At 37.0% G+C, this 11,574-nt stretch overlaps 1 protein-coding gene across 1 annotated transcript in view; it reads right to left on the bottom strand.

Annotated features, from left to right (window-relative positions):
- RAD17 (RAD17 checkpoint clamp loader component) overlaps positions 1-11,572 on the bottom strand; it is a 14,547-nt gene extending 2,975 nt beyond the window's left edge. Inside the window, exons 1-14 of the mRNA XM_010726105.3 lie at positions 11,411-11,572; positions 10,778-11,050; positions 9,944-10,027; positions 9,142-9,298; positions 8,553-8,689; positions 7,506-7,558; positions 7,286-7,411; positions 7,134-7,203; positions 6,433-6,544; positions 3,839-4,036; positions 2,642-2,727; positions 1,449-1,595; positions 874-1,020; positions 47-167 (exon numbers count right to left, since the gene is read on the bottom strand). Of these exons, the coding sequence (XP_010724407.1) occupies positions 47-167; positions 874-1,020; positions 1,449-1,595; positions 2,642-2,727; positions 3,839-4,036; positions 6,433-6,544; positions 7,134-7,203; positions 7,286-7,411; positions 7,506-7,558; positions 8,553-8,689; positions 9,142-9,298; positions 9,944-10,027; positions 10,778-11,050; positions 11,411-11,452 (1,753 nt within the window). The 5' untranslated portion in view covers positions 11,453-11,572. The remainder of the gene's footprint in view (positions 1-46; positions 168-873; positions 1,021-1,448; positions 1,596-2,641; positions 2,728-3,838; positions 4,037-6,432; positions 6,545-7,133; positions 7,204-7,285; positions 7,412-7,505; positions 7,559-8,552; positions 8,690-9,141; positions 9,299-9,943; positions 10,028-10,777; positions 11,051-11,410) is intronic.
- Positions 11,573-11,574: the final 2 nt, after the last annotated feature.

Here is an 11,574-nt window from a genome sequence, read left to right as displayed (position 1 = left end):
AAAAAAAAAAAAAAAAAACTAAAACCAAGAGTTACATTGATCTTACCTTCATTTCTCATTGGATTTGCCAACTTTGCAAGGTAAGGCAGTAACTCTGTCTGAAGACACTCTGGTGATACACAGAAGCTTGAAAAGAGAGATTTTGCAGCAGCACAGTTTTCTTGATACTGTAAGAGTTGAGGGAAAAAAAAAGAAACAACAAAAAAACCCAACCACAATACAAACCTGCTAAACCAAATATATATATATTCAGTACGATAAAGAGCAGCAGGATGACTTCCTGGTCTTCTGGATAACTATGCACAGGCTTGTGAAGAATTAATCCAGAAGAGACAGAAACAGTTGAGTTCAGATACACAGATTACAGAACAATGGTACATGTCTTCACTTTTGTCTTTCACCAGATATTGAACATTTCTGCAAGTTTTTATCCTATATACAGGCAGACACAGCAGAGCAAGTATGCATTCAAATGCAAAAAAAGAAAATGCCAAGAGCTCACACATCTCACAAACTACTTCTAAAAAAACCACAAAGTACAACAGCAACAATTTGTTACAGAAGATTTTCAAGCAGTTTAAACTGCTCAAGTTACACTTATTTGTAAAAATATCTTACATTATTTAAACACTAACCATGTAACTTAGGATTAAAACTATCCCAGAAGTATGCCAATTTGAAGAAAGAGAACACTATCAAAGGACTCCATTTTATTTTTCCTTTAAAGGAATAAACAATTCAAATGGACCTCCTCATACAAATGTCCTTTAGAAAAGTACCATATTTGACAACTTTAGGTCTGCATGCAAATCTCATATATACTGCTAAAATCACTAAGAGATGTAATAACTTCTTGAAACAACAGGCATTTACCTTGCTATTGATAAAGAACCACTGAGGTTTATGTAAGGGCCGGAACCCCATCCCTCCTTGGCAGTGGGCAAAGGCTCTGGATGTATTTGAATGTATCACACCTCGAGTAGACACAGATGTACTGTATTCTTCCATCACAAGCCGTGACTAAGGGAAAAAAAAAATGGGCATTAGATGAACTTGAGGAGTGTATATAGCACATCTCATTTGAACCAGAACCAACCTGTACCTGCAGTAACACACAACATGCCCCATATGTATTTGGGTTCGTGCAGAATCTCTAGTCAGAGCCAAACAGAACACCAGCTCAAGTTCTTCAGGGAAAAAACACGCAGCCTCTAACACATTTTAACACGCTTCTGTTCTACTCAAAAACACTTCGTAGAATACATTACATTGTTTTGTGAAGTGTTTTTAATACCATATTATGGCATGTATATATACACATATATATGCATACATACAGTAGCATATATAACATACAGTGATTATCTGTAACAAAATGCTGTCAAGTTTCACAAAAAAGAAAGTATAAGAAAACATATACAATGTTTATAATGTAAAATAACACTTACATTCCAATTAGCACAAAGGACATCAGCAGTACTCAGGTACTCACTGGCTCTCACAATATCATCTATGTCAGTAAAAAATTCTACATAGTTCTGGTGAAGGTATAAATTAAACATGCTTCCAGACATATGCGATTTTTCCACAATATCCTATAGGGGACAAAAAACATGTCCAGATTTTACACAGTATGAAAGGAAATGCATCCTATAAAACTATGATACATTTTGATAGCTGGGGAGCTGGCACACGTGACACAAACAGGGAAAGGATGCCATACGTTGGGACCCTGACAGGATTGAGAGATGGGCCCATGGAAACCTCATCAAGTTCAACAAGGCCAAGTGCAAGGTCCAATATCTGGGTTGGGGCAAAGAGTACAGGCTGGGAGATGGTGGACTGGGAGTGGAGCAGCCCTGCGGAGAAGGGATTTGGAGTACCAATGAATGAAAAGATGGACAGGACTCAGAAGCATGTGTCTGCAGCCCAGAAGGCCAACTGCACCCTGCACTGTATCAACAAAGGAGTGGCCAGCAGAGGGAGGTGATTTCCCCTCTATACCCTGCCCTCATGAGGCCTCATCTAGAGTACTGCATTCAGCTCTGGGGCCCGCAGCTGAAGAAGAAAAAAGACCTGTTGGAGCAGGTCCAGAGGAGAGCCATGAAGATGATCCCAGAAAGATCTCAGGTTGGAAAAACCTTTAGGCAACTTGGTCTAGTAAGAGGTGATCCTGCTCATAGCAGGGTAGTGGAACTAGATAGTCAAAGTCGCAAACCATCCATATAGAAAAAGGAAGGCTTGTTTCTTCCTAAAGAAGGATAAGAGGAGCTGGAAGCTGTTTTCAACCCTGTAACGGGTGATAACAGAAAAGTGAAACTCCACTCAATCATGCACAGCAAAAGGATGATAGGCAATGGGCACAGTCTATGGCAAGAGGACTCCTGCACACAAGCCTGAGGTTCTCTATGACTTATTGAAGATGGTCAAAACTCAACAGGACTGGGAATCCAATCAGTCTTTGAAGTTAGCGTCCAGAAGTCCCTTCCAGAATTATTCTTTAACTTAGATAGACTCAGTATACGTATTTAAGATTAATGAGAAAGCCACTGTGCTTGAGAATATGTATCAATCACTCAGGTTTGTTTGCTTCTTTTTTTCTTTTTTTTTTTTGATCTCCAAATCAAAATTGAAGATGTACCTCAGGATGGATAAGCAACGTGTCTCGACGGTGTTCTAGTAAGTGAGAAGGCAGCTGAGGAAATTCGGATTCTGACACCGGTTCCCCTAAAAGGAATTGTATAATCCATAGTCTTTTAGTACCATAAATGGTTACATTAATGCATATTAATAAAAAGCTAGGGTAAAGAAAAAAAAAAAAGACATTTCAGATGTTAGAACACAGATGAGATGGAAACAAGAACAGAAGCATGCAACTTCACAAACAGAAGCCTTCACATAGATTCTGAACTTGACTAACTAACTTGACTTTACTAGCAAGTAGGTTACACTGTTTCCAGTTTGTATAAAAGTGTTAACGCCCATAATAATATAGTCAACAGTATGTAATTGGTTATACTATCCTTTATAAAATAAAATCCGCTTTAAGATTTTCATATTCCTTCATCTTGCCATTTCTACTTGCTTGGGGACAAATTCTGTCAATTACTAGGCAAAGATGGAAAAATTGCATTATGAATTCTTATTTAGATCATTAGATAGTAATAAGCACAAACATCAAATTCTTGTAACTGTATTTTTCAAATGTTAAAAAAAAGGACAGTAACCATACATGCAGACTAGAGAGGAATACATTTACAGAGCTGTGTGTATAAAAAGCTGTGAAGAGAAAAGTTTCTTGGAAAAGTGGAAAGGGAGACAGGATACTAGAAGGAGAAGTCAAAAAGCCTTTCAGCTCATAGAAAGGAACATAGATCTCAAAGGAACAAAGGACTTGAAATAAGAAGTAAGGAGGAAGAGACAGCAAAAGGAATCAAACCCAAATAGGAAAGGCAGCAACTAAAAGGCTGCAGGTCTGTTTTGTAACTCTAAGAAAACAGACGAGAACAGAACATAACCACACAACAACGTACTTTGCACAAAAGAAAATTCTGGGATGGCTATCTTTGTGTGCTTGACAGCACGTGGGCCTAAAGCAACTGAAGTTATGCATTTTATTACATATGTGTAGTAATTCTCTGATGAAGCATGCATTATTTCTATTCTGGATAGACAGCTGCAATCTCAGCTACCAAAAATATTTATTGCTGTTTAATACTGCTACCAATGATAAAACATGATCATTAGAAATCACCTCACCTTATTTAAGGGAAGGCTATCTATTAGTAGCTGACATATTTTGCTCATTATTGAAGACAGAACAAGTAACATTTCTTACTTTTGCAGTAAATTATTTTCCCTAGAGCATGAAAAAGAAAGATGGAAGCATCTTTGCCACCAATAGCTTGTATTGCCTGGTCTTCTAAAATATCGGATTTATTTTTCTTCCTCAAGTTACACACTGCTGCTGTTGTTTTACTTTTTAGCGTGGAACTCCATTTCTTCCTTGACCAGAAGTCTTTCTCCAATGAGCAGTCTAGCAATAAAAGCACAACACAGACAGAATGGAGTAACTGGAGTAAAATAAATGAATAAAATCCACAATACAGAAAGTTTTATAAATGCAGTCACCACAAGAAAGCTCATTTATTAAGAAGGTAACCCCATTACCTACACTAGCATGTTTCATTACACTCTGTCCTGGAAGCCATAGCTAAGGTGCCATTCTAAAAGAGCAACTGGCATTCTTGCTTACTTACTCTAGCTCTGTATGCCTCTTAAGTTAGCAATTTCTCCTTTATAAATAAAGTACAAGTAAGGAGATACAGATATGTGTAGATAATATTCCCATTACATTTTCTACAATTATCAAATCCAGAAATTGATTTAGCAGCAGTCAAATGTTCTCCAAACTAGAGGAAATTATCCTTTAATTAGTAAGTTTTTTCTTCTCCAATGATTACCACGGATCCCTTTTACCTATTAATATCATCAAATTGAATACATCATTTATGTACCTAACATACACACCAAGAAATTACATACTTGTGAAACAAATCCTGCCATCCTCTGATGGCATTCAGGAAATGAAAATGGAGGTGAGGTCTCTCCAAAACATCACTGACTGCCTATCTATTATCTAACTGAAATACACCTGGACAACTAAACAATTTCTATTCAACATGAAGTAAGATCTTTTCATCAGCATCTAAAGAAAAAAAAAATGTGAAAAGAGAATGTATGTATGCCTTTGTTTTATTCCAAATTCTCTTTATAACTCTCATGTTTTTATACTTCCAAAGTGAGTTTACTTTAACATGGAAAATCTAAACAGTCTTAAAAACAAGCAGTTAGTGTATGTATAAGCTCCTTATCCACCTGTAGCAAGCAAGAGCAAACTCCCCTCAGGTATTCCCAACCTTCTTTTTATTAGAGGAATTTTGTACTTTTTTTTTTTTTTTTTTTTTTTAAGTCTAAAATCTAAGCTACATTGACTTGGAACGTAAGGCTGTACGTTGTTTCACATTGCTGAGAAATGGAACGGAAAGGAGATGAACAGAAACAAATTTGCTACTAGCTTAAAGACATACCATTAAAGTTAAATTCACTTCCTTATTTCTAGGTTGAATGTAAATGCTGGCACCCTCTAAAAGTTCCTAGAATTAATTACACGTGCTAGAGAACATATTGAAGAAAAAAAAAAAAAAAAAGATTATGTATCTTCCATACATTTTTTTCTTTACACATTCTGACTTCCAGGGCTTACAAAAGACAGGACAGTAAGTTTTTTCTTTCTACATGGGAAGATCTGAAATAATCCCAATTTTCCCAATTTAAATTTGATTTGAACACAGTCTAGTCCTGTGTTTTGAAGGCTCCTAATATACTGAACTTCACAAAAAGGTTATTCTATTCAATCAATAACTTCAGAATAGATTATGCTATCTCACAACTTTTCAACTTACTAACAATCACTTCAGAAATTACACACAAAAATTCAGTGGGCTATTTCAGAAACACTACATAGGTAGAGCTAAGTACAAAGAGAACCAAGCAGAGAAACTATCACTTTCAAATTGAGGATGTATCATGAAAGCTTTTATCAGTGAACACATACTAATACCGAGACATTGAGAGAAAGAGCGATGATTGCATTACATTATATCAGCAGACATGTAGTCAATACATGAGGGCTGCTTCAAAAGTAACACCTCCTACTTTATGATGCTGGCCCACAACAGACGTGGATGTTGGTTGGAAAGCAGTAAAGGTGGAACCTTCCTACCAATATTTTATGACATGTTGCTGTGGAAGAGACAGCAGCAGAGGGGCAGTCTGACAGAATGGTGTCTGACATGGAAGTGCAATTGAAGCAAAGGTGTGTCACTCAATTCCTCCATGTAGAAAATATGGCACCCACTGATACTCCTCAATGCTCACTGAATGCTTCTGAGACCAAACAGTGAGTGAGAGCACAGTGAGGTAATGAGTGGTGCATTTCAGCAGCAGTGACAGTGGCTCAGCAACACTAGAGCAGATTGTTACAAGTGCACCACACAGGCTCTTGTTCAAAAGATGTATAGCTAATGGGGGTGACTATGTTGAAGAAGAATGTTTTGTACCTGATAACTTGCTCTATCAAATAGTATACTGTGCTCTTTGTACATGTCATAGCTTCCATGGAAATAAACAGGAGGCACTACTTTTAGAACAACCTATGTATATTATTAGTAACCACTGAGTAAACAGCAGAATTACCAACACATCTACCTAAAACAAACAACAACAACAACAAAACCTGCTCCCTTTTATCACAGCGAGATACTAAGAAGTTTTTCACACAGCCCATGTAACAGAGCTTCAGCAGTCAACAGTTTTTCTTCACTGTGGAAGCAGTCAAAATGTCACTCCACCAAAATCATAGATATTTACCTTTCATGGAAAAAAACTGGAGGCTGTTTATTGCGCTTCTTATATCACCTGAACAGCCTCTGCAAAGCAACTCCAGCGAAGTTCTATCAGGAGCATAGTTCTTCTCCCTGTTCTACAGGGAAAAGCAACATTCAAAATAATTACGTGGGAAAAGACGTATCTGAGTATTACTTCTACTGTGGGTATCAATCCCTGATATAGACTATGAACAGACTATATTACAACTCAGTATATGTTCAGGCCAGGTAAGATCTCCAGCTGAATAAATCACCATATTTTAAATTTCAAGATTAGAAAAACAACACGCAAATTTGTTTTGTAACTGTCACTCAGTACTAGACTAGATTATAATCTAAAAACTTGAGAGTACATGACTTGGGTTAATGACCTCTTCAGGTCTTAATGAATACCATAAAAAATGACTTTCATTCCTATTATTTGTTTTACACATATGGTTTCTGTAAAAGGCAGAATTCTCAGAGGCAACTTCAGACAAAGGTTCAAGGTGAACTCATCTTAAAAACAAGATGTCTTTCCCTTTTCTTCCCCCTCCCCCCTCGCCTGCTGGGGGCAAAAGCCAGTTACTTGATCAAAGATCAAGCAAATAGCAAAAACAAGTAGGAGTAACAAATTACAGATATAAAAGCCAGAAATCTTTTGGTCCCAGTACTGTGCAGAAGTTCACAGTTTTGACAACTTACCATGTTAGCTTCAACTGTAGCTATTCGATTAAGAACTTTCATCATGTTTGTTGGTGCAACAGGCTTGAAACTGTTAAATTCCATTAAAAAATGAATTAGTTTCTGAGTTCTCATTTATTTCAATAAATTTTTAATGAGACCTAAGATCTTACCTAATAATTGATATACACAACTCCTCTAGAATTTCTTTGGGGAATAGTAACCTCTGGTTGCTGTCTCCACTGAAGTTATCTGATATTATAAATATAAGAGGACATCTACTTGTACGTACAAATCTCCTAAAGTGAAACATAAAAACATGTAAGAGGATTCAAACTCCACTATAGTGCAGAGTGGCTAAGGCTAACCATTAAAAACTTATTTATAACTAACCTGAGAATTTCATGTAGACTGCTAGGGTCTCGATAGAATTGGTTTGGCATGTCCTATTCAAAACAAATTAACTGCTGTCATTACATTCAGGTGTAAATATTCTCTCCCGCAGACTGACTTAAGGCATGCTACATTGCTACATGTTTTTTTTTTGCTAGTTATCTTCAGCTTCAGCCACAGCTGAAGCCAAGCTAAATGGGAGGTAGGAAGGGTGAGGGGGTGGGCGAACCATAACTTTCTCTTTTTAAGAAAAAAGAATTACCTAAGAGAAGCATTTTCTTTCTAATCTTGTTTCCAAAGAAACAGCCTTGGGTGACAACATTGCCTGCTAGAAAATTCTATTCAAAACACACAGATATACACAGAGTAGCAACTATACTAAAGAAGGCAAGACATAGTATATCAGATACGAGAGGAGGTAGACAAGGAAGTGACTTTATGAACAGAGGTCTTAGGAAACTACATTTCCCAAGTTATATGGTAGACAGCATTGCTCAGCTAGAACTTCTCTCTCTTCTATTCTTCTTCTTGAAAGTTCACAGGCTACTTTATTAATTTATAAAAATCTTTCTGTCAGAAAACAATGAGAAGTTCAAGAAGGATGTAGTAGTGTGATATATTCCTGAATTCGTGAAAATAAAGCCTTCTCCTGGATCTCCCGTTATGGCTTATGAGAAGGGTAAATTTCAAATGCCTTATGATTTTATTAATTCCCATGCACTTCTATACGCTTCTACATCCTCAGCTAACGTGTAATTTTTACATATGCCTTTGTATATACACAAATATTTCTATGAAGCAAAACATGGTGTGATTTTTTCAGTATTATTCCAGTCACTTTTTGAGTATCTATTACTTATTTCTGTATATGAATTAATGTGCAGTTTCTGCCTAATATCAAACAGTTTAAGCACAGGTAGAACTTGTTTTCAGCCAGCTGTCGAGGCTAAAAAGTAATAAAGAATTCATGGGCAATAAAGTGCCAACATCAATCCTCCAGCAGCAGCTAGTTAGCATGTCAAGATTATTATAAAAGTTTTCACTTACTTCAACAAGAATAAGCTTTTTATCATTTTCTGAGGACTCCCCAAGCATCTGAAGTTTGTTATATTTATTTGCTCTTAATAGAAAATCCTGAAAAAGAGCTGCTTGGGTCTGACTTGGAAACGCATGAGAATTTGAGTCTGAAAAAGAAAACTAATTAAAAATTTGTATTCGATGTTACAGCAAGTAGCATACAAATACCCACAAGAACTAATACCCACCCATGCTACTTTCAGATAACTTTCAGCCACTGAAGACCAACAGCAAAGCCTTTTGGCAGATATATTTCAAATAAAAGATAGTTTTTAAAGGGAAAAATTCAATGGAGAACTCAAAGATACATTCTTATTTAACTAGTTTAGATGGTATCCAAAACATTACACTGCTCTCTGTATGAACTGCAAACTGTTTTGGAGTAAATGTTGTAAAAGGTAAATCCCTTATCAGACTATTACTGAACTCCAAGAAGGTGGCTTATATTGACATTGATCTGACTTTGCAGTCTGTATTTTTTTTTATTCTTTTATCTCTCTCACATACAGAACAAATCACAAAATTATCTAGGGAAAAAAAAAAAAAAAAAAAAACTTACTGTGGCCAGATATATTTCTTAAGTCTTCTTTTGTGAAGTCTAAAGATATTGGATTGGTCCATTCTTGCACTTGAACACCAAGATCTCTTGCTAATATTTGTACAGTTGCTGTCTTTCCACAGCCAGCAGGACCAGTTAACAGCAAAACACAGCCACCCTGACAGAGAAAGAAAATAATCCCAAATATTATGAATAAAGGTTAAATGTTGACTGACGATGAATACTGTCTGAATTATCTTTTGTACAGTAATGATTCTCTTTTACAAATAAAAAGAGGTAAATTGTTTGAGTTTTTAATTATTATTTCAGTACTCAGAAAGAGCTAGAACAGAAATCTGCAAGGCTTGCTCCCAGCATCTGCTTGGCTGCATACTATATGGGGTACCAACATAACATAAAGGGAATGGAAGAATCAGGTCCAAAGAATACTAGCCAGTAAATGATGCATCTGTATAAGAATGCCTCTTAGCAATCCAGAAATTAAACGCATCCTATTACATCAACTCACTACGACTAGAAGTTTGCCACACTATTTAAAATTATACTGCTAGAGATAAAATGCAATTATAAAAACACATCAAGCTGAAGGTATGAATTGTCTGGATGCCAGAAAATAATGCTGCTGAGCAAAAACAGAATCCATCTCTACTTCTCTTAGCATAGGGCTTGTGGGTTGGCTTGTGGTTTGTTTGCTTTTTTGTTTGGGTTTTGTTTTTGTGGGTTTTTTTGAAATTAAAGTAGAATTCAATCCAATTTGTTTAGATAATTTTATACCTCTACCTGCTAATTTCAGCAAAGTTACCTGCTTTGGCTGTCTCCGAAATATATGCATTTTTAACCATGTTTCAACTTCTTCAATTTTCTTCTTTTGGACAGCAAGGTCATTCTACAACAAGATGAAAAAAGTATGAAAGGAATTTATAAGTATGCATTAAAGTTTCTAAAATTTTAATGATGAAATTCAAGAACAGAAAACAGGCTGACTAAAATAACAGCTGTGTGTGTGTATGTTTCAATTACATACACTATGTTTTAGAAGTAAATTAAGGACAATCATTAGAGCTTATTTCCTCAAACGACCAATTTTCGATTCCTTGCAGCATGGAAATAACGAATGATTTATGATTCCTAAAGTAACAATATGATCTTCCAATGTGATTACATAAGAATGCTTTGCAACTATTGCTAGAACTGATCCTTGTTAGGCCCTACTGTCTCTAATACTATGTGGATCTTTCTAAATTTCTAGTCTTGTGACTCAGTTCCTCACCAGAGCTGGACTACAAAACATTTACATACAAAATACAAGTACTGCATTAATTCAGTTCTTTCTCTTTTCTCTAGTTACGGATTTTCCTTGAATTCGTAACTGTCAGATTTGACAACAGATTCAGAAGTTTAGGTGCTGATGGACAGGAAATGTCAGTAGCTTTATATCCTCAGGAAGCCTGCTAGGAGGCATACATCCTACAGATACATAGCACATTACAACCTTCATTACAGACAGTATATAATCAAATCAGAACTTCAATGCCCTCATAAAACAGAACATATTTAACTCCTGATCAAGAAGAATTACAATGAAAAGCGCTATATGTAACGTTACTAGTAAATTTGCACTTAAAATCTCTCATACCTGAGTTTCAGGTTTGTATTTATCTACCCATGGCTCGTCTTGAGACTGGTTCCTTAGTCTGGACTTATTACGAGGCAGATCTACTGAGGAAAACTTTGCTCTTTTTCTTGACAAGACTTTGTTTTTGCTGCATCCCGGCACAGCAGACAAGTCTTTCTTCCACTGATGATTTCTCCCAGAGTTGTCTTTGTGTGACTTTTCAGGAATCACACTGGAAGAAATATCTGCGCTTCCTAAGAAATCATCAAACGAATGGGCCAACCAATCTGTAGCCTGGTAAAATACAAGGAATTGCTATTGTTACAGCATTACCTTTCCTCTTCACATGGATGCAATCTGAAATTCCTATCAGGCACGCATAGAGAACACCCTGTAAAGGCCTTCAGTAACACTGCTTTTTTACTCCAAGTGCAAACTTTCTAAGAGTTAACAAAGTAAATCACACCTTAGATTCCATGGTGGAGCATTTTGTAGCAAACTGGAAACCAGAACAAGCTAGAACAAAATAACGAACACCACCTCCACAGCATACATAAGCTGTTCTAAAACAGCCGGCTAAAAACATCGTTCCCACACGAAAGTTAAGTTCACATTGCTCCTGCTCGGTTTTAAACAGACCGCCCCGAGCCCTACCTCCGCCGGCGCCAGCTGTCGCCCCGCCGCACTCCCGGACATTCCGGGTCGAGCCTGCGGGCAGCGCCGCGCGACGCGGTGCCAAACCGATCCCCTTCCGCCGCGACGCGGCCTTCCCGCCGCCTCCGCTTAGCTGCCCGCGGCCTGCCTGCGCGCTAAAGAGA

Source organism: Meleagris gallopavo, chromosome Z (assembly GCF_000146605.3).
Source record: "Meleagris gallopavo isolate NT-WF06-2002-E0010 breed Aviagen turkey brand Nicholas breeding stock chromosome Z, Turkey_5.1, whole genome shotgun sequence".
NCBI classification, from domain to species: Eukaryota; Metazoa; Chordata; class Aves; order Galliformes; family Phasianidae; genus Meleagris; species Meleagris gallopavo.
Note: the sequence above shows the minus strand (reverse complement) of the source record. Positions and strands in the feature narration are given on the sequence as shown.